The sequence below is a fragment of the Callorhinus ursinus genome, unplaced genomic scaffold (assembly GCF_003265705.2).
Source record: "Callorhinus ursinus isolate GAN/ISIS: 27379988/994484 unplaced genomic scaffold, GSC_fseal_2.0 scaffold40, whole genome shotgun sequence".
Taxonomy (NCBI): Eukaryota; Metazoa; Chordata; class Mammalia; order Carnivora; family Otariidae; genus Callorhinus; species Callorhinus ursinus.
In genome coordinates this window covers 6,480,153-6,503,691 of record NW_027397102.1, presented here as the reverse complement: position 1 = coordinate 6,503,691, position 23,539 = coordinate 6,480,153, and the positions used below count along the sequence as shown (strand labels likewise).

Below are 23,539 nucleotides of genomic sequence, written 5' to 3'. Positions count from 1 at the left end.
TCTCACATTGTATAATTATCATTTCCTTTTATTGCAATAATTAAATTCTAGTCTCTTAGTAGTTTTGTTGACTATAATACAATATATTTGTTTATAGTCACTATACTATGCATTTGGATTTATTTACTACTTGTTGCAAGTTTGTACCCATATAACATCTGTCCTATCCCCCAGCCACCAGCCCCTGGTAACTACCATTTGCTTCTCTGGTTTTACAAGTTTGAATTTTTTAGATTACACATATAAGTGATTCCCTGGTTGAGTTCTCTCACTTTGATCATAATGTGATCAAAGTCCATTCATGTTGTCACAAATGGCAGGATGCCTTTCTTTCTCATGGCTGAATATTCCATTTACATATATACCACATCTTTTTAATTCATTCATCCACTGATGGGAATGTGGGTTGTTTCCCACATTGTGAAAAGTACTGCAATAAATATGGAAGTGCATATATCTTTTCAATATCCTGTTTTCATTTCCTTTGTGTATATAGTTAGAAGTGGAATTGCTGGATCATATGGTAGTTCTCTTTTTAATTTATTGAGGAAGATCCAAGCACTTTCCATAGTGCTTGAACCAATGTACATTCCCACCAACTGTGGCCAAGTTTCCCCTTTTCTTCACATCCTCGCTAACACTTATTAGTCTCTTGTATTCTTTTTTTTTTTTTAAAGATTTTATTTATTTGAGAGAGAGAGACAAAACGAGAGAGGAATACAAGCAGAGGGAGTGAGAGAGGGAGAAGCAGGCTTCCCGCAGGGCGGGGAGCCTGATGCGGGGCTCAATCCCAGGACTCTGGGATCACGACCTGAGCCGAAGGCAGACGCTTAACGACTGAGCCACCCAGGTGTCCCAGTCTCTTGTATTCTTGATTGTAGCCATTGAAATAGGTATGAAGTGATAATCCCAGAGTGGTTTTGATTTGCATTTTCCTGATGATTAGTGATGTTGACCATTTTTTTCCATGTACCTGGTGGGCTTTAGATGTTGTTTTTTGGAAAACAAATGTCTTTTCAGTTCCTCTGCCCATTTTTAATGAAATAATTTGTTTTGTTGTTGTGATTGAGTTGTAAAGTTCTTTATATATTCTGGATATTAACCCTTTGTCCAAAATATTGTTTGGAAACATTTTTTCCCATTATGTAGGTTGCCTTTTCATTTTGCTGATTGCTTTTTTAGTGTGCATAAGTTTTTTAAATTTGATGTAGTCCCACTTGTTTATCTTTGCTTTTGTTGTTTGTACATTTTGTGTCATGTTCAAATATTATTACCACATTCAATGTTGAAGAGCTTCTTGTTTCTTTCTATGAGTTTTATGGCATCAGATCTTATGTTTAAGTCCATTTTGAGTTAATTTTTGTGAGTGGTATAAGCTACGGATCCAATTTCATTGTTTAGCATGTGGTCCATTGGTATACGGTACCACTTATTGAAGAGAATATCTTTTTCCCATTGGGTGTTCGTGGCCCCCTTATTGAATATTATTTGACTGTATATGAGAGGATTCATTCTGGAGTCTATATTCTGTTCCACTGGTCTGTGTGTCTTTTTCTATGCCAGTTTAATACTGTTGTTATTACCATAGTTTTATTGTATAGTTTGAAATTAGGAGGGGTGATACTTCTGAATTTGCTCTTTCTCAGGATTTCTTTGACTACTTGGGGTCTAACATAATTCCATACAAATTTTAGGAGTATTTTTCTTCTGTTTCTGTGAATTATGCCATTAAAAATTTATTTAAAGATTTTATTTATTTACTTATTTTAGAGAGATAGAGAGAAAATATACGTTTGAGCGAGGAGAAGCAGAGGGGAAAGGAGAGGGAGAGCGAATCTCAAATAGACTCTGCTCAGAGGGCAGAACCTGACACCCTGAGTCCATGACCTGAGCCAAAACCAAGAGTTAGATGCTTAACCAACTGAGCCACCCAGGTGCCCCTGCCATTAAATTGATAGACATTGCACTGAATCTATGGCTTAGGGTAGTATGGACATTTTAATGTTATTCATAATGCTGACACATGAAAATGAGATGTCTTATCATTTATTTGTGTCTTTGATTTCTTTCAACAGAGCCTTGTAGTTTTTGTTGTACAGATCTTTTACTTCCTTGGTTAAATGTATTCCTAAGTATTTCATTTTTTGATGCTTCTGTGAATAGGATAGGTTTGTTTTCCAGTGTTTCATTATTAGTATATGGAGATGTAACTGGTGGAGAGGAAGATGGGGGCAGAGTAGGAGGACCCTAGACTTGTCTCATCCCACAAACACAACTAGATAATTACCAAGTCAATCTAAATACCCCAGAAAATCGACCAGAAGACTGACAGAAAAGTACTCCACAACTAAAGGGAGAGAAGAGGCCACATCAAGAAGGTAGGGAGTGCGGAGATGTTGTTTAGGGGAGAAACAGAACCTGGGTGCTGTGGAGGGGAGAGAGCTGTGGTCACATAAAAGGGCAAGAGAGAGGAGGACACAGGGTAATGCACAAAGAGAATGTTCCCCCAAAGCTATTGGCTTGGAAAATGAGAGGGGATGAATTTCATGAGTTCTTGCAAACAGTGAGGCTTAAAGCCTGGAGTTTTATTTATTTATTTATTTATTTATTTATTTATTTATTTATTTTACATTTTATTTATTTGATAGAGACAGAGAGAGAGAGAGAGAGAGAGCACAAGCAGGGGGAGCAGCAGGCAGAGGGAGAAGCAGGCTTCCACTGAGCAGGGAGCCCGATGCGGGGCTCGATCCCAGGATCCTGGGATCACGACCTGAGCCAAAGGCAGACAGTAAACCAACTGAGTCACCCAGGAGCCCCCAATGCCTGGAATTTTAAAGGCTAGTGGGCTTTGCTGGAATAGAGCCTGGAGGACACTGTGCTGCTACTGGAGAGAAGGCAGGCAAACAAAGTGGCCAGCAAACAGAGTGAGACCCTTACCACAGAGATAAAGGAAATAAAAAAGAGTTAGAGATGCAGAATGCAATAAATGAGATTTGAAACAGGCTTGATGCAATGAACAGCAGGTTATAAGAAGCAGAGGAATGAATTAGTGATTGAGAAGACAAAATAATGGAAAATAATGAGGATGAACAAAACAGAGAATTATGCAACATAAGAATAGACTTAGAGGACTCAGTGACTCCACCAAACATAATAACATTTGTTTAATAGGAGAAGGGAGGGAAAATTTATTTCACGAAATAATAGCAGAAACTTTCCATAGGCCAGGGGAAGGAAACAGACATCCAGATCCAGGAGGCACAGAGAACTCCCATCAAATTCAATCAAAGCACGCCAACACCAAGATATATTGTAATTAAATTTGCAAAATATAGTGATAAATAAAAAATCTTAAAAGAAGCAAGACAAAAGAAATCCTTAACTTTCAGGGGAAAACCCATAAGGCTAGCTGGAGATTTCTCAGCAGAAACTTGGCAAGCCAAAAGGGAGTGGCATGATATATTCAAAGTGCCAAATGGGAAAATCTGCAGCCAAAAATGCTCTTATTCATCAAGGCTATCTTTCAGAATAGAAGGAGAGATAAAAGAGTTTCCCAGACAAACAAAACCTGAAGGAGTTCTTGATTGCTAAACCACCATGTAAGAAATATTAAAAGGGATTCTGAGTGCAAAGAACAGCCAGAAAGTGACAGACAAGAAAGGATCACAGAAAATCTCCACATACAACAATAGGACAAGCAATAAAATGGCAATAAATACATATTTATCAATACTTACTTTGAATGTAAATGGACTAAATGCTTCAATCAAAAGACAGGATGTCAGAATGGATAAAAATATAAGACGCAACTATATGCTGCCTCTAAGAGACTCATTTTAGAACTAAAGACACCTGCAGATTGAAAGTGAGGAATGCCTTGCTAGGGGCGCCTGGGTGGCTCAGTCATTAAGCATCTGCCTTCGGCTCAGGTCATGAGTTTAAGTGTTACTAGTAGTCACATAGGTGGGAAAACCCAAGCAAATGGGGATATAAATATGTTTAGATAGCTATGCAGAGATCATTGTGATATCAGCGAGAAAGACCCTTGAGGGGACACCTGGGTGGCTCAGTCAGTTAAGCATCTGCCTTTGGCTCAGGTCATGATCCCAGAGTGCTGGGATCAAGCCCCACATCAGGCTCCCTGCTGAGCAGGGAGCCTGCTTTTCCCTCTCCACCCTGCTCATGCTCTCTCTCTATTGCTCTCTCTCTCTCTCAAATAAATAAATAAAATCTTAAAACAAAACAAAAAAACACCACTAAGAAAAAGAACTACAGGCCAATATCCCTGATGAATATGGAATCAAAAATTCTCCATAAAATACTAGCAAACCCAATCCAACAATACATTAAAAAAATCATTCACCACTATCAAGTGGGATTTATTCCTGGAGTGCAAGGCTGCTTCAGTGTTTGCAAATCAATTCATGTGAGACACCACATTAATAAAAGAAAGGATAAGAACCATGTGATCATTTCAATAGATGGAGAAAAAGCCTTTGACAAAGTACAACATCCATTCATGATAAAAGCCCTCAACAAAATAGGTTTAGATGGAATATACCTCAACATCATAAAGGCCATATATGAAAAACCCACAGTTAATATCATTCTCAATGGGGAAAAAATGAGACCTTTTCCTCTATAGTCAGGAGCAAGACAGGGATGTCCACTCTCACCACTGTTATTTAACATAGTACTGGAAGTCCTAGCCACAGCAATGAGACAACACAAAGAAATAAAAGGCACCCAAATAAGCAAGGAAGAAGTCAACGTTTCACTATTTGCATATGACATGATACTGTGTATGGAAAACCTGAAAGACTCTACCAAAAAACTACTATAGTTGATAAACAAATTCAGTAGAGTCACAGGATAGAAAATCAATATACAGAGATCTGTTGCATTTCTATACTCCAACAATGAAGTAGCAGAAAAAGAAAGCAATGAATCAGTCCCATTTACAGTTGCACCAAAAGCAGTAAGATACCTAGGAATGAACCTAACAAAATAAGTGAAAAGACCCAAACTCTGAAAACTACAAAACACTGATGAAAGAGATTGAAGACAACACAAAGAAATGGAAAGACATTCCATGCTCATGGATTGGAAGAACAAATATTGTTAAAATGTCCATACTACCAAAGAAATCTTCATGTTTAATGCAATCCCTATCAAAATACCACCAGCATTTTTCACAGAACTAGAACAAACAATCCTAAAATTTGTATGGAACCACAAAAGACCCCAATTAGCCAAAGCTACCTTGAAAAAGAAAAGGAAACCTGGAGGCATCACAATTCTGGACTTTAGGTTATATTAAAAGCTGTAGTGATCAAAACAGTATGGAACTGGCACAAAAATAGATGAATGGAATAAAATAGAAAACCCAGAAATGAATCCACAACTATATGGTCAATTAATCTTTGACAAAGCAGGAAAGAATATCCAATGGGAAAAGGACAGTCTGTTTGACAAATGCTGTTGGGGAAACTGGACAGGAACATGCAAAGAATGCAAATGGACCACTTTCTTACACCACACACAAAAATAAATTAAAAATGGATGAAAGAAATGAGACCTGAAACCATAAAAATCCTAGAGAAGAACACAGGGAGTAACCTCTTGACATTGGTCATAGCGGCTTCTTTCTAGGTATGTCTCCTGAGACAAGGGAAATAAAAGCAGAAATAAAGTATTGGGACTTAATCAAAATAAAAAGCTTGTGTACAGTGAGGGAAACAATCAGCTATACTGAAAGACAACCTGTGGAATGGGAGAAAATATTTGCAAATGACATATCTGATAATGGGTTAGTATCCAAAATATTTAAAGAACTTAGAAAACTGAACACCTGAAAAATGAATAATGCAATTAATAAATGGGCAGAAGGCATGAATAGGCATTTTTCTATAGAGCACATACAGATGGCTAATAGACACATTAAAGATACTTAACATCACTGATCATCAGGGAAATACAAATCAAAAGTACAGTAAGATATCACCTCACACCAGTCAGAATGGCTAAAATTAACAACACAAGAAACAACAGGTGTTGGCAAGGATGTGGAAAAAGGGTAACACTCTTGCATTGTTGATGGGAATGCAAACTGGTGCAGCCACATTGGAAAACAGGATGGAGGTTCCTGGAAAAGTTAAATAGGTAACTACCCTACCCTATGATCCAGCAATCACACTAGTAAGTGTTTACTCAAAGAATAGAAAAATATTAATTCAAAGGGTTATACGCACCCTTATTTTTATGGCAGCATTATCTACAATAGCCACCTTATGGAAAAAGCCAAAGTGTCCATCAACTGAGGGATGGATAAAGAAGTGGTGTGTGTGTGTGTGTGTGTGTGTGTGTGTGTGTGTGTGTGTGTGTATACAATGGAATATTTTCAGCCATAAAAAAATAAAATTTTGCCATTTGCAACAATGGGGATGCAGCTAGAGTGTATTATGCTAAGCAAAACAAGGCAATCAGATGAAGACAAATACCATATGATTTTACTCATATGTGAAATTTAAGAAACACAACAATCAAAGAAAGGGGAAAAAACAGAGAGAGAGGCAAACCAAGAAACAGTCCCTCAGGTATAGGGAACAACCTGATGGTTACAGAAGGGTAGATTGGTGGGGGTGTTGGTAAAATAAGTGATGGGTATTAAGGAGTGCACCTGTTGTGATGAGCACAGGGTGTTTAATGAAAGCGTTGAATCACTATGTTGTACATTTCGAACTAATAGTGCACTGTATTTAACTAACTGGAATTTAAATAAAAACTTTAAAAATAAAAAAATGAAATGTAACTGATAATTGCATGTTGATCTTATATCCTTCAATTTTACTGAGTATGTTGATTTTTTCCAGTTTTTTGTTTGAAGCTGGAATTTTCTAAAATTATATTATGTACAAATAACAATTATATTTCTTCTTTTCTGATTCAGACGCCTTTTATTTCTTTGTCTTACCTAATTGCAATAGCTAGGACTCCCAGTACTATATTGGAAAGAGTGATGAGAGTGGGCATCCTTGTCTTGTTCATGATTATAGAAGAAAAGATTTCAATTTTTCACAATTGAGTATAATGTTAGCTATGGATTTGTTGTACATGACCTTTATTATATTGGAGTATGCTCCTTCTATACCAATCCTTTTGAAGGTTTTTATCATGAAAGGTTGTCATATTTTGTAAATACATATTTTGCAGCATCTATTGGTATAATCATGTGATTTTTATCTTTCTATTTCTGTGATGTATTACATTTATTGATTTGAGTATGTTGATCTCTCTTTGAATCCCAGGGTTAAATCACAGTTGGTCATGTTGTATAATTCTTTTAAGTGTGCTTGAATTTTGTTTGCTAATATTTTGTTGTGAATTTTTGTTTCTATGTTTATCAGGGATATTGGTCTATTATAATAGCTTTCTTTTCATGTAGTGTTCTTATCTGACTTTGGTATCAGAGTAATGTTGGCCTTGTTGAATGATTTTGGAAATGTCCCTTCCTCTTCAATTTTTTGAAAAAGTTTGAGAAGGATTGGCATTAATTCTTTAAGTTTTGGTAGAATTTGCCTGTGATGCTGCCTGTCCTGAGGTTTTCTGTGTTGGGAGGGTTTTGACTACTGATTCAATCTCTTTACTAGTTACTGATCTGTTTAGATTTTCTATTTCTTCTTGATTCAGTCTTGTTAGGTTGTGTATTTGTAAGAATTTATTCATTTTTTTCTAGGTTATCCAATTTGTTGGCATATAATTATTGATTGTAGTCTCTTATGTTCCTATGTATTTCTGTTGTAATATGTCCTCTTTCATTTATAATATTATTTGAGTCTTCTCTCTCTTTTTTTTTAGTTAGTGCAGCAATTTTATCTTTTAGAAAAACCAGCTCTCAGTTTTGTTGATCTTTTTATTTTTTTCTTTAGGCCTCTATTTCATTTATTTCTGCTCTGATCTTTATTATCTTTCCTTTTGCTAACTTAGTGCCTAATATGTTCTTTTTCTTTCTAGTTCGAGTTGTAAAATTATGTTTGAGATTTTTATATTTCCTTAATGTATGCATTTATCTCTATATCCTTCCTCTCAGAACTCCTTTCTCAGCATCCCATAGGAATTGATATGTTGTGTTTCCATTTTCATTTTTTCCAAGGTATTTTGTATTTCCCTTTTGATTTTTTTTTGTTTGGCCCATTGATTGTTCAGAAGTGTGTTTATTTTTCACACTTGTAGAATTTTCAGCTTTCCTCTTGTTGACTTCTAGTTTCATATGATTGTGGTCTGAAAAGATAGGTGGTATGATTTCAGTCTTCTTAAATTTGCTATGACTTCTTTTGTGTCCTATCATATGATCTATCTTTGTAGCGTATTATGTGTGCACTTGGGAAGAATGTATTCTCGTGATGATGGATAGAACATTCTATATATGTCTGTTAAATCTATTTGGTCTAAAGTATTTTTCAGTTTTGTTTCCTTGATTTTTCTTATGTCTTCTTTGATTCTTTTAATTAAATAGGTTGGCTATTAGAATCCTTTCTTTTGTATTCCAGAATGTGGCACAGTAACTCATGCATGTGGCCTTTCCATCTGGAGTTAGTTCCCTCAGATGCACTGGGAGCATGCACGAGGACCTGGCAGTGGAATGGGAGTGGCATGGGCTTAGCACCTGGGGCTTTCAGGGTGCCCACTAGCCAGTGGGTGGATCCTCAAAGTGGAGCACTCCCAGAGATCAGTGGGGTAGACCTGTTGATCTGAAGCAGACAACATGAAACTTGTGCCTTCAGTGCCCTTTGATATTCTCATCTGCTTTTCCCCTATTCTTCTCCCTCCCCCCAATCAAGGAGGTCCCTCCTCCAAAATTCTGGCGCTGCCTGAGAGAAACAGGTCTCTTCAGTTGTAACCTGCACATTTGCAGCAGCTGGGCAGTCACTTACCACTTTTGATTTCTTCCTTCTCTGTGGGAGTGGTTGCAGCTTTCCACCTTTACTGGAGAAGGTGCTGCTGCAGCTGCCAAAATCTCAGACCCTTGCACTGTCATCTTGGGAAGCAGTGTTCCCTTGGCAAGTTCCTTCATCTCTGTGTCCAAGTTCGTCTCTATTCCACTCTGATAGCATGCCAGATTCTCCCTTCAGGCAGGCTGGCCCTCTACAAGTCTCTATTGCCTGTGTGTATCCACTCACTTTTGCACTGTCCAGGTTCCCTTTATCCCATGATCACCATGAGTTGGGGTGGGGCATGCTTACCCAGTCCCTTGGGTTGCAGCCCCCACCGAAGCCCTGTCTACCCATAGATGCACAGGTAGGTAGAAACCTCCGGGGTATTCTGGTATGATGTGCAGAAGCACTTTTGTTCTGCTATGAATGTCTAATTAGTTGTTAATCAAAGTGGAGAGAAAAGTGGAACAGATTAATCTGTCATGATGACATCATTCCCTTAGTGAACCTTAAATTTGGGTTTTGCTATTGATCGTTGTATCCTAGGAATAAAGCATGTGTAATATGAGATTCTATAAGAAATACTCATTTTATTTCTAAAATGGAATCATTTTTGAATATATTATATAATAAACTTGGACTCTTAAAATACTTTAGAAATCTAAGTCAAATTTTTCTTCACTAAGTATATAAAATATAAAACCTTAAGTTTAGTATAAAATATTTATTTTATATTTTATTACTACTTTTGTACTTTTTCCAATTTTTAAATTATTTATTACTTTACAATTTTTGTCCTACTTGTTATACAGTTGTTTCAGTATGTTTCAGCATAGGCTTCCTTATCTTTTTGGTCTAATAATGTTCTGTTTTTCATGTATAGAGTTGATAGAAGAGAATATGCTTTGAGGTGTTTTTCACAGAAGTTATGCATTTGCAGTGATCCTTCTATTTCTTCTTGCTTACTGACCTAGGTGTTTTGATATGATTGACTGAATTTAGGAGAACAGACTGTGTGTCTTGACTGTTGTAGGAAAAAGCTGATGCAGTAATAAAGTTTTCTTAGTACAACAACCCTGTAATAAATCTTTGATTTGGTTTATTGTTATTAAGTGTTCTTGATATTGGGTCCTGTACTATTTTTCAGGGTTTTTTTATTACTGTTTAATATTTGAAATTCTAGTGCTAAGCTTTTAAGTCAAGATAATAAGTAGTACATCTTGTGCTGCATGGAGCAAATATTCTAAAATGAACACACTTTTTCAAACACCAGGATTTTAACAGGTTGTTAGTATCTTTATTTTTTTATTTTTTTATTTTTTATTTATTTTTTTAAAGATTTTATTTATTTAAATGACGGAATGGATCACTAATGGAGAGAACAGTGAAGAAAGGATTAACATAAGAAGCACATCCTTATAATAAATTCAGGATGCCACAGAGTGTGCAAGGCAAAGCTGTTGTTGAAGACTACCTGAAAAAAATCAGTCTGGTTTGAACTTTATTAATTTGGGTTACAGCATTACATATTATAATTACAAAACAGATAGAATTTGAGTATGTGAAATGCTGTATTAATATCTAGGATGTACTGGAATATCATACACTTCAAATTATAACATTTTTCTGTGCATTTTTTCAAAGATCATTCAATATTCTTAATTTCTAAGGGTATTTCAATAGTGTTTAAAATATTAATAGAAAAAATAATAAATTTCAGGAGAACCTTTACATGAATTTTATTCAGTTTTAATTAATTCTTTAAAATATTCTTGATAAAATTTGAGTCTTCTTATGGGATAACTGTGATCTCATATTCTCTCCTTTTTACTGTGCACTAGCACTTTTTTTTTTAAAGATTTTATTTATTTGACAGAGAGACACAGCGAGAGAGGGAACACAAGCAGGGGGAGTGGGAGAGGGAGAAGCAGGCTTCCTGCTGAGCAGGGAGCCTGATGCAGGGCTCTATCTGAGGACCCTGGGATCATGACCTGAGCCGGAGGCAGACGCTTAACAACTGAGCCACCCAGGCACCCCTTTCACTTCTAAGTGATATTGAGAAGGCATAGAAAATTAAAATGAAATAAGTTAATTTTACTGCTTATTAGGGATACTCATAAAATTACCCAGTTTTTAAGAAAATAGTATGATGAAATATAGTGGCTATAATATAGGGAAAAGATCCACAAAGATGGAAGTGACCAATAATTCACAAGAGAAAACATTAGGTTGGGCAGAATATTTATAAATACTAGGTATAATGCAACAAAGTGAACTAGAAAATTTTACATAAGGAGATACAAACTTGAAATGGTATAAATGTGACTATACTATGAAAAACAATGGGTAGAGGTAAAAGGAGTAAGAAATCTATATGGGATGATACTGTAGACCTGACAGTGTGGATGATGGTTTCCTAATGGAGAAGTAAAGATAGCAGGATATCTACGTCAGACTAATGCTTGATGTCTGCTCATCCCCCCACTCCAATTATAGGTATTATGCTGAGCCATCTAAAATCACTATTTTTTTATATAGAAAATAGTTAAATACCAACAATTTCATTCAGTTCACCCCATATAGGATTACCCTAAAACACCTTTAAATCCCAATTAGCATATAGGGGAAAAACCTATAGATTTATCAAAAAGGAATAGATGGTATAAATTCATAGCTTAAATGTGAGAGCTGGAGATAACAATCTTTTCTATTAGTTTTCTGTGTCAAAGAGAGTGCTCTCTAAACTGTAAAGGGTAGATCAAGCATGATTAAAGAAAAGAAAAACCAAGATACATGTGTGCCTACCTGCTTTAAGAAGTCCAAATGATTTAAATCCTAGTATACTGAAACAGTTTTCACTGGCAGGTATTCTTTGTGAAATCAGAGTGGACAGGAGAAATGGAAATGACTCAATAGACAAGTTATATGAAAGGAAACAAATAGTAGATTCTAGGAATTATAGATTGGTGAATTTAGCTTTAACCCCAGGCAGAATTTTAGACAGGTTTATTGAACAGGTGGTTTGTGAACTCTTAGAAAAGAAAGACGTGAGCACTAGGAACATATGTTTACTAAGAAAGCATATCAAACTAACTTTATTTCCTCTTTAACCAATAGATAGCATAAGGCAGCTGTTTTAGAAAACTAATGTAGTATTTGCAGTCCTAAATTGCATTCATAGAAGTGTGGTTGAAAATACTCTGTGCTCATTAGACCACTGGAATATTTTGCTCAGTTCTTGTTATTTTAAGAGTCTGAGACATTGATGAACTAGAAACTTCTCAAAAAAAAAAAAAGCAACGACATTAGTGTTTAGGGTGAAAGAATGTTTTTCTATAGGCGATGATAGGGAAGAGAGGTATGTGTGAACTATGGCTGTGAATAATGTAGAGGGGACCTCATGTATTGAGAGAAGATGGAAGGCACAAGTGATAGCTATCTTTAAATATTTCACGGGTTACCATGTAACAAAGGGATTTGACTATTTTTTGTTGTGTGTGTTTTTTTTTTCCCAGTGTAGCTCCCAAAAGATTGTTATCTCCAGCTCTCACATTCCAGCAAAGCCTGTATGATTCCCGAAGTTACAGGGAAAGAGTTTGAGTTCAATTAAAGGTAGAGTCTCCCCAAAATTAGAGCAGCTCATATGAATTGGCCATTTTTTAAAGAAATAATAATCTTCTCTTGACCAAAAGTGTTTAAGCAGAGGCTAAATGGCTATCTGCCAGATATATTATGGAAAGGATAATTTTGGGAAGAGGGAGGTTGGACTAGAATTAGTGGTTCCCAAACTTGGCAGAGTATCAACATCACCTGTAAAGCTTATTAGAAAAATACATTTCAAGAGCTGTATAGATCACTTTCCTCATTAAGGTATCTTATTCATGAAATTGGGTAAATGATGAAAGCTTTGTTCAGTGGAATGTAAATTCTATGAGGATGGGGATCTAGTTTGATTTGTTTATAAGCTGTATTTCCAGTATCTGTCAAGTGCTTAGCTCATATCAGGTGGTCAACAAACATAGGTTTTAAAGAGAAAGTATTCCATTGATAGCCGTTCAGTGCTCTCTGTGACTTAATAAATTTAAGACATACAGTAAGTCTTATCCTGTTCTTACTTGAATCTTTAAGCATTTTGGTCTATCACTGAGTTAGTTCATATATCTTACCTCTTGTTAGAGAACATTTAGATGCCTATCTTACAAAATTTTACAGAAAAAAATTAGACATAATGGATTCTGAATAGAACATTTTGTATTTAAATATATTTTATACATATATACATTTGACTATCTACTAGTTGAATTTGTCAACATTGCTAAGTACAAAGAAATGTATTGTGATATCAAGGATGTTTGTCTGAAAATGAAAGTTCTTAAAATATTTCAAGACAAAGTTGGCATGTTCACATGCAATATTGAAAAATACTGGTTAAATGGACAATGCATGCAAAAAAGAGTGTTGACAGAACTCCTTAATGTATATAGAGCCTAAGGCCTGTTGATATCAAATGACTGAGAAAAATATGTAAATGTTATCATCTCAGGTGCTAGATGAATAAACAAAAAATCACTGAGATTGGAAAGAAGGAATATTTGATGCTGCTGCTGTCAAATATACAATGTGCCTTACAGTAGAATTTTTTTGAATAGCTATTAGCAATAACTAGGAAGAACCCAATAGAAAAGTTGTGTTGAAGATAAAAATATATTGTTAAGTGTGTTAGGTGAAATTTTAAAAATTTACCTATACTTTGATCACAAAGCAGTTGGTTTCATTTGTCTTGTTTCTTTTTGGCCTTTATTATATATGTATGCATATTTTTTCATAATTTAAATCATAGTATACTTGTAAGGTTGCATTTTGTATTTTTTGCTTTGTAGTTTCTAAATTTTTACACAGTGCTGTAGTTTGGTATTTTAATTATTAATTCCTGTAGAATAGTCCATCACATAGTCTGTAATTTAATCAACCATTTCCCTGCTGTTGGACTTAGGTTATTTATCATTCTTTGGTACTGTAAATAGTACTTCATTAAACATTTGTACATGTAACTCATTTTTGCTAATAAGTTGTGTCACTAGAATAGATTCACAATGGTTGGGCAATGGGTGTGTATATTTTCATGACTCGAAGTGTATTGCCAAAATTATTTTCAAAATGGATCATGTCACTTTATGGTGTATGTAGAAATGAAGGTGTATACCAGTTTCAAGTAGTAATTGCTGGCCTTAGGTTTTTAGAATTTTTAAAATGCTAATTTATTAAGTATAGTATTGTATTTCATTATTTTCATTTAAATTTCTTTTGATAGTTGGCAAAATAGTTAAGTGTATTCTGTGATTCAGTTTATTTGTATTTCCTATATTGTGACTTATCTGTTAATTTCCTTTATCCATTCATCTATTAGATCTTAGTGGTATTTTTTTAAAGATTTTATTTATTTATTAGAGAGAGAGAGCAGAACGAGAAAGAGAGCATGAGCAGGGGAGGGGGTCAGAGGGAGAGGGAGAAGCAGGCTCCCCGCTGAGCTGGGAGCCTGGTGTGGGACTTGTTTCCAGGACCCTGGTATCATGACCTGAGCCAAAGGCAGATGCTTAACCGACTGAGCCACCCAGGTGCCCCCTTGGTACTCTTATAGATGGTTAGTTTTATATGTGTTTTAAAATATTAAGATTCTTTTCATATTTGTTCCACATATTTTTCATTTTTCAATTAATAGTTTTCTTTGTAAAGGAGTCTTAAAAAGTAAAAGCTAATTTGTATAGACTATAAAGATGCATAAAGTTTTCAGTCATTGTTCCTGATTTAACAGTTTTGGCCTGAGATACTAATGGGATCTCTTAGTGGGGTTAAGAATATTTTGTTTATATGCTTAGTTGTATTCCTTTGGCCTTCAAAAAACACAGATATTTGTTAGAGGAATGACTGGATTTCTGGTAGTTCTTTATCTCTCCCCTGTGTCTTTCACTACTTCTTTTTCTTTATGTCTCTGCTTTTCTTCTTAGAGTTGCTTTTCTGATTATTTTTCTTCCTATTGATGCTGTTTTTTGTTTTTATACTTTTAAGCAGTGGTTTTTAACTGTGGGCAGTTGTTAATGTTTTTTTGTTTTTGTTTATTACCACCAGTAGACATTTGGCAATGTCTAGAGATATTTTTCTTTGTCACAGCTTCATGGTGGTAGGGTTCTACTAAAATCTAGTGGGTAGAGGCCAGGGAAACTGCTAAATACTTTTCAGTAGACAGACAGCTCTGCACAGTGAAGGTTCATCAGGCCCAAAGTGCCAGTATTTCTTGAGGCTGAAAAACCCTGCGCTAAAGTAACACACCTTTTCTTCTATCTACTTGAAAAGTATGGATAGAAAAAAGCAAAGAAGTGATGGTTGATTGTTTTAAGGAACCAAGAGCAGTAAGAAATGTTTGACTGGAGAAGGAAAATTGCTAAGTCTCAAAGTTATGGTGTCTGCTTTTTCCATCTTAGAATTGTGAAAATTTCTAGAGGTTGGGATGGGGAGCAGGTGCCAAAAAGAAATCCTCTGAGCTGGTAGTGATGCTTGTGAGTTTTCTACCATTATTTACTCAGCATTTCACAGTGTTATATAAATACTCAGTCTCTGTTGTGTTCTTATGATTTGCATTCAAAGTCTCATTGGTTTTACTATTCATCATTCATTTTTTGTCATTTTGTCAGTTTAAAATGGCCAGTGGATCTACCTTCACCTGAAGAAAAAAAAGTACTCTATTGCTTTTAAGATTGAGATATGGAAAGATTACATATTTTTTATTGTGGCATGGTTCTAATTGTGTTAATCTAGCTACAAACCCATTCTTGCCTTAATTTTGCCTTACTTCAACATAAAGCTGTTATCATTTGTACTATATTATTTATGCACTATGGTAAAATGTCACCTTGCCTCAAGGTGACTTTGCACTTAGAAGGATCCTATGGTTTGATTAAAATATAATGTATGGGATGTTAAATATTTTCAGTGTATAAGGAAAGACTGGAGGAATTTCACAGAGCAAGTGGGTGCTTGTAAATCCTTACATGGGGACTAAGATCTCCATTTTAGGTAAGTGAGAAGAATTCAAGTGGCATGTGGAAGAGAACTGGACAGACTTATGCTTTTTTCTTTTTTTTTTTTTTAAATAAGGCAAAACAAACAAAAAGAACTATAATGACTTTATATAGGATATGCAGTTTCAAAAATTCATTGGTAACTAGTGGGAGAGTCTATAGTTTCAGAAACCAAAAAGCGGAGAACCTATAGACAAACCTATAAAGGATTGTTTGTTACTGAAAACTTAATGTATTATAGCTTCCTTTGTTTTTTCACTGTATAAGTCTATTACTCTTGGAAGTTTAGAGATAGCTGCATATGGAGTGGATAGGTTTGACGAGGTAGGACAGTTCATAAAATTCCCTATGTAATTTTTAAAATGTATTATATTTAATCAAATGTAGTCTCTATTCTAAAATTCCTTCATGTTATGGTAAGATTTAACTATATATTTAAAGTGACAGTATCTTTGACTATAGTTTACCAAAGAAAGGTAAAAAAGAATGAACCTGAGAAACCATAGTAAGGCAAACAGAAAATCAGACTTGTGGGTTTTAAAAGAAGAGTATTCTTAGTGCTTTGTGGTAGTAAACATGAATTCATAAAATCATGAAATGTGTAATAGAATTTAGACTTTTCACAGGGTAAAATTGCTATGGTGTGTGTACCCTATTTTATCTCATCTTAATATTTATGAATTAACTTCATGAAGTAGGTTTTGCTTTTAGGTCTTAAGAAGGAATCTTCTATTTTATGTTTTTCAGTGAATATCACCTCTGCCAGGCAATTAACTGGATGCAGTCGCTTCAGCCATATTTTCCCTTCATCTGCTTACCAGCACATTAAGATGCATAAGAGAATTCTGGGGCACTTGTCATCTGTCTACTGTGTAGCATTTGACCGAAGTGGGAGAAGAATTTTTACAGTGAGTTTAAAATTAATGATACTGTAGCATATTTGAGATTTACTACAATTGAAGGTAGGCTTCATGGCATTGGATTATACTTTGTAGGCAATTTATCCTTCTTAGACACATTAATGCACGAAAAGATGAGTACAAAGATGAGTAAAAAGATGACTTTATAAACAGAGTGGCTGGAGGGGAGGTGGCTGGGGGGATGGATAATTGGGTGAGGGGCATTAAGGAAGGCACTTGATGTAATGAGCACTGGGTGTTATATGCAACTGATAAATCACTAAGTTCTACCACTGAAACTAATAATACATTATGTTAACTTATTTGAATTTAAATAAAATCTAAAAAAAGGGAAAAAGGAAAAAATAAAAGTTATGTAACTTAAAAAAAGAAATTGAAATTTTCTCATTCTATGTAAGTGAATGGGTGAACTATGATGTCCTCTATGTTTTGGGAAATCTAATTTTAAAAAATTAAATCTTAAGGCCTTATATTCTAGAGGTGGTTAACTTATGTGAAACAAGTTTATCTGTTCCATTTCATTTCATTTTAAAATGCATTTTCCATTTGTCACTTAGTGTAATTGGTGCCCATTCTGCTTAATTAAAAAGATTAAAACATTCTTATGGTTGAATAATTATATTATACAGTTAGTAACCAATTTATAGTTGTGTATATCTTTCTTTTATTTCAGTACTAATTATTACTTTTTTAAGATTACATTTATTTTATTTTTTTGAGAGAGAGAGAGAGAGAAAGAGAGCGAGGAAGGGGGGAGGGCAAGGGGGGAGGGGCAGAGGGAGACGCAGACTACCCCCACTGAGCAGGGAGCCCATCTTGGGGCTCAATCCCAGGACCCTGAGATCGTGACCTGAGCCAAAGGCAGATGCTTAACTGACTGAGCCACCCAGGTGTTTCAATACTAATTATCTTTTAAATTGTTTTTTTGTTTGTTTGTTTTTGTTTTTGCTTTTTTTTTTCCATGAAGCATTTGAACTCATGACCCTGAGATTAAGACCTGAGCTGAGATCAATAGTTGGACACTCAACCGACTGAACCACCTAGGTGCCCTTAAATCTGGGTTTTTTTAAGTTTTTATTTAAATTCCAGTTAGTTACCATACAGTGTAATATTAGTTTCAGGTGTACAATATAGTGAGTCAACATTTCCATACAAAACCTGGTGCTCATCTCAGCAAGTGCATTACTTAATCCCCATCACCTATTTTACCCATCCCCCCGCCCACCTCCCCCCCAATAAAAGTCAGTTTGTTCTTTGTAGTTAAGAGTCTGTTTCTTGGTTTGCCTCCCTCTCTCCTTTTTTTTTCCCCTTTGCTCATTTGTTTTCTTAAATACCACATATGAGTGAAATCATATGGTATTTGTCTTTCTCTAACTGACTTATTTCGCTTAGCATTTTATTAACCAGATCATATCGTGTGCTTTTGAGTACAAAATTGTAGCATGCTAATATTTCTAAGAAAGGGTTTAGTCTCACTACTTTAGTACTAAGTTAACATAGAAGTGTATATAGTGTCATAATTTTCTTTTTAACTTTCTATGCTATAATAAATGAAGTAGTTTGCATTTTGGGAAATTATGACTCCTTGGAGTTCATTAAAGACTCTTCCATTGACATTTTCATAACTCCAAATGTACCACCTAAGTATTTGGATGTTAATGATCATGATGAAAATGACAATTGCCATCTTATTTTTTATTTTTTAAAAAGATTTCATTTATTTATTTGAAAGAGAGAGGGAGTGAGAGCACGAGCGGGGTCGGGGCAGAGGGAGAGGGAGAAGCAGACTTCCCGATGAGCAGGGAAGCTGACCTGGGGCTCTGGCTTGGGGCTCTGGGCTAGATCCCAGAGCCCTGGGATCATGACCTGAGCTGAAGGCAGATACTTAACTGACTGAGCTACCCAGGCATCCTGCCATCTTTTTATAAACAAATAATTACTAACTAACTTATTTACTACATTAGAGTAGAATTGCTTTTTACTATTTTTAAAGCTCTTTTGAAATTCTCAATAGGAAGTTCAACTTAATATTTTCAGCAGTTTATTAACAAAGACTCATGTTTACTGAGAAATGCATGTAGACTTTAGGTTAAATTTTTAAATATTTGGGCGCCTGGGTGGCTCAGTTGGTTAAGCGACTGCCTTTGGCTCAGGTCATAATCCTGGAGTCCTGGGATCGAGTCCCGCATTGGGCTCCCTGCTCGGTGGGGAGTCTGCTTCTCCCTCTGACCCTCTTCCCTCTCGTGCTCTCTCTCATTCTCTCTCTCTCAAATAAATAAATAAAATCTTAAAAAAAATTTTAAATATTTGTAGAAAAAGTATTCTTTTTTTTTATTATGCTATGTTAGTCACCATACAGTACATCATTAGTTTTTGATGTAGTGTTCCATGATTCATTGTTTGCATATAACACCCAGTGCTCCATGCAATACATGCCCTCCTTAATAACCATCACCTGCCTAACCCATCCCCCTACCTCCCTCCCCTCTAAAACCCTCAGTTTCTCAGAGTCCATAGTCTCTCATGGTTCATCTCCCCCTCTGATTTCCCCCCTTCATTTTTCCTTTCCTCTTCCTAATGTCCTCCATGCTATTCCTTATGTTCCACAAATAAGTGAAATAGAAAAAGTATTCAAGCAATTGTGATAAAAGGCTGTCAGGCATAAGGAAAGAAATAATGGCAGATATATTTAATGCCAAATCACTTAAAAGTGAGTTATAAATATTTTGAGTTGTCAGATTGGCAGTTTTGGGGAGTTCTTCACAAATGTTGTTAGTTTAGATAATGCTTTGTCAGTGCTGTCATTTGGAGATCATTTATATTTCTTCCTGGATCCATATTATATGGACAGAGGAGATTAGAAAGTAAAGGCTCAGAAGTAACTTAATAAAAATCCTCCCTTTGTCATTTTGGCTTTTTTTTCTGGGGGTGGTGGTAATGGTGCAGATTTTTGCTTCATTGGGAATATGTCCTTTTGTGTTACTATAGGGTTCAGATGACTGTTTGGTGAAAATCTGGGCAACAGATGATGGACGTCTCCTTGCTACACTTCGAGGGCACTCTGCTGAAATTTCTGACATGGCTGTTAACTATGAAAATACTCTTATTGCTGCAGGCAGCTGTGATAAGGTTGTAAGAGTGTGGTGTCTTCGAACTTGTGCACCAGTTGCAGTCCTTCAGGGACATTCAGCTTCTATTACTTCCATACAGGTAAGAAAAATGAAAAGATATCACTAACATATGTAATGAGGTTGAGAATTCTTTCAGTTTTTATTATTTTGTGTGGATATTATTATAAAGAATGGCAACAGAAAAATGTTGATCTCTAAGGGCTTTGTCCGTACCCTGCTCTGGTATTTTTTTTAATTCCTTTTTCATATAAATTTATTGTTTTAGAGATAATTTAAAAATCATTGAAAAACTTTTTCAAATACAGTGTAAGACATTTATCTCACTAGTATTTGTGAAGAAAGGAGAAGACTTATAAATGCTGTAAGGAAGCAACACTAATACCTGTTAGTCAGGTTGTAAACAGGTTCTAACTTGAATATTGGCATACCTTGTGTTAATATTTAATGCAAGATGTTTGTCAGTCTGATTGTGTGTGTGTGTGGTTTAATGTTAAAGAAAATTTTCTTAGTTTCAGTGATTTCCTATTTCAACTTGATGTTTGACATACATTGACTTCTTTTAAATTCTTGTTCATAGAGTATTTTTACAAATGTTGATAGTGAAAATCCTGGATACCCCCAAAAAACCTTTTATTTAAGAAAACTAAGCTGAACTTGTCCTCTTCTTTGTGTTGAGAGCAAAATAGGAATCCTGAAAGTGTGTTTTACACTTTGGTCAAGGAGACCACTTTTGTGGATGAGATAATTACTTCCATTTACTTTTCTTTGTTCTTTAGTCACTAAAAAGTATGTCAGTCAATTTTTGTGTGTTATTTAATATAATATCACCTGTTTATGAGGAGCTAGCAAGAATTAGGTTTAGTATATATTGGATTTTAAAAATTCTGTATCAAATTTTTGATCTGTTGAAATTATTTCATGGATTTTGTTTTAGGAGATTATTAGTTATTTGTATTCCCACAATCCTATCTGACAAATTAGTTCTGGAATTTGGAAATAACTCTCATATAACATAAAAAAATAACTACTTACATTGAAAAAATATTTATGATACTGTTTGGCTCCTTCATAAGTTTCATTTTCTAATTTCTATCTCATTTTGTTTATATTTGGGAGCTCCCTAAAGATCCATGATCTCTATCACATTCTTTCCTTTAGTGATCTCATTAAATCTCATGGCTTTGGATTTATCTGTAGGCTGATGATTTTCAAATTTATGTTTTCATCGTGGGACCTTTCTTTTAGTTCCATACTTGTATATTCAAGGACCCACTTCGTATCATCACATGAATGTCATGAATCTCAAACTCAGCATATTCAAAATTGAACTTCTGTCTTCCTTCTTCAAATCTCCTTTTCTTAGAGTGTTCTTCAACTAAACAAATGGCAGTTTTATCCTTTCAGTTGCACAGAGTAGTCATTCCTGACTTTTTTTCTTTCTCTTATATCTCATATCTAACTTGTTAGCATATCATGTTGGCTCTACCCTCAGAATAAATCCAGAATCTGACAAATTATCATGACCTTAATCATTACTATTCCATTTCAAACCATTATCATCTATAACCTGGATTATTGAAACAGGATTCTAACTGATCTTCCTGCTTCTTCCTTTCCCTCTTTCTTGCCCCAGTCTAACCTCTGCATAGCAGGCTGAGTGATTTTTAAGTTAATTTATTTAATATAATATCACCTGTTTTATTAGGTATGAAGTTAAATCATGTCACTAGTACTCAAAACCTTCAGTAGCTTCCAAATTCATAGTTAATGTTGAAGTCTAAATGACCCACATTGTAAGGCCTATATTCTCAGCCCCTTGCTCTCTTTGACCTCATCTTCTACTACTTGTTTCCTGTTTTCATTCTTCTTTAGCTGCTGCCCTCTCTGCTTTTTTAGACGACTCTAGCTACACTCCTGCCTTTGCTCTTTCTGTTTCATGTCTCTGGAATGGTCTTCCTTGGATAGTCACATGGCTTATTCCTTCCCTTTCTAAGTACCTTGTGCAAATGTGTCTTTCTCAGGGAGTCTTTCTCTGACCACTTTACCATTCTAAAATTTTATTATTTTTATTTTTTTTAAGATTTTATTTATTTATTTGAGAGAGAGAGAGTGAGAGATAGAGAGCACATGAGAGGGAAGAGGGTCAGAGGGAGAAGCAGACTCCCGCCGAGCAGGGAGCCGGATGCGAGACTCGATCCTGGGACTCCAGGATCATGACCTGAGCCGAAGGCAGTCGCTTAATCAACTGAGCCACCCAGGCGCCCTACCATTCTAAAATTTTAAGTTGTTCCCTGCACCAGCACTCTTTATCTCCTCTTAATTTTATTTAGCATGCATTCTATATACATTACTTATTCTTTGTTAATTCTCTCTCTTAACATCATGGTGTATTATCTTTTCAGATTCTTCTTTTTTGTAAGCAAAATTGAGATAAAATGATATGATTTTATAGTAGTTGCCTCTGGGTGGTGGGATTATAAGTAACTTTTATTGTTTTTCTATATTTACTAAATTTCCCTCAATAATTATATATTAATTTATATTAAGAAATGCACATATAAGTGTTTTTATTTTTATAATCTCTAACATGATTTGTTATTTAAAAACAATTCAATTAGACTACATTAATAGGCCAGATCCCCCTTTGTGACTGATGAATTTGTTTATAATGGTGATAATAAAGGTTCTAGTGTTTCTTCAAACTTAATAAAATTATACTATTTTATATATATATCTCATTTGTATAAATCAAAGATCAGCAAATTTACAGATCAGATAGTAAATATTTTAGGATTTGCAGGCCGTATGGTCTCTGTCATACCTACTTGACTCTGCATTCCAGTGCAAAAGCAGCCATAGGCAGTGTAAGGTGAATTTGTTCCAATAAAACTTTATTTACAGAAACAGGCAGCAAGCTGGATTTGGCATGTTGCAGACTCCTCCTATAAATTGTGGATTAAGGTTTCCAATGCAAGCTTCTCTATCTCAGAAAGGAAAATATAGGCATGCTACCTGAGTACTGGTTTCTTTACTATATATATCAACTATTAATGGATAACATTAATTGATAATTTTTTATTTAAACTCTGTAGTCTTCGTAGAAGTTATATGTTTCTAATCAAGAAAACTAGATAAATGACTTCTAATATTTGTGATGATCACTTTCTTTAGATATGAGGTCAAAATTTGTTCAAACCCTATGCATCTTGATCCTTAATACTCATCTTAGTGGTGTTGATTATCTCTATTTGGGATTTTTAAAACTCATGGCATACAGAAACCCTCGTTTGATTTTCAACTTTTTCCTGTATCTCAGGCCTCAGGAGCCCAATGGCTCTTCCCTTATCTGATTCTTTTCTGGAGATGTATAAAATACTGAGTCAGAGCCTGAGAATCCTACAGGATAAAGGCTGTCCATGGTTCACCCAGGGTATTAGTTATCCTTTAAATTGGCAACTTAAGTATATTTTTTAATCTGT

At 35.1% G+C, this 23,539-nt stretch overlaps 1 protein-coding gene across 6 annotated transcripts in view; it reads left to right on the top strand.

Moving 5' to 3' along the window:
- The window catches only part of BRWD3 (bromodomain and WD repeat domain containing 3), a 217,390-nt gene that overhangs the window by 35,441 nt on the left and 158,410 nt on the right, over positions 1 to 23,539 (top strand). For all 6 annotated transcript variants that reach the window (XM_073880921.1, XM_025880303.2, XM_025880387.2 and 3 more), the window contains 2 exons: positions 16,757 to 16,917; positions 19,918 to 20,139. In XM_073880921.1, coding sequence (XP_073737022.1) covers positions 16,757 to 16,917; positions 19,918 to 20,139 — 383 coding nt within the window. The remainder of the gene's footprint in view (positions 1 to 16,756; positions 16,918 to 19,917; positions 20,140 to 23,539) is intronic.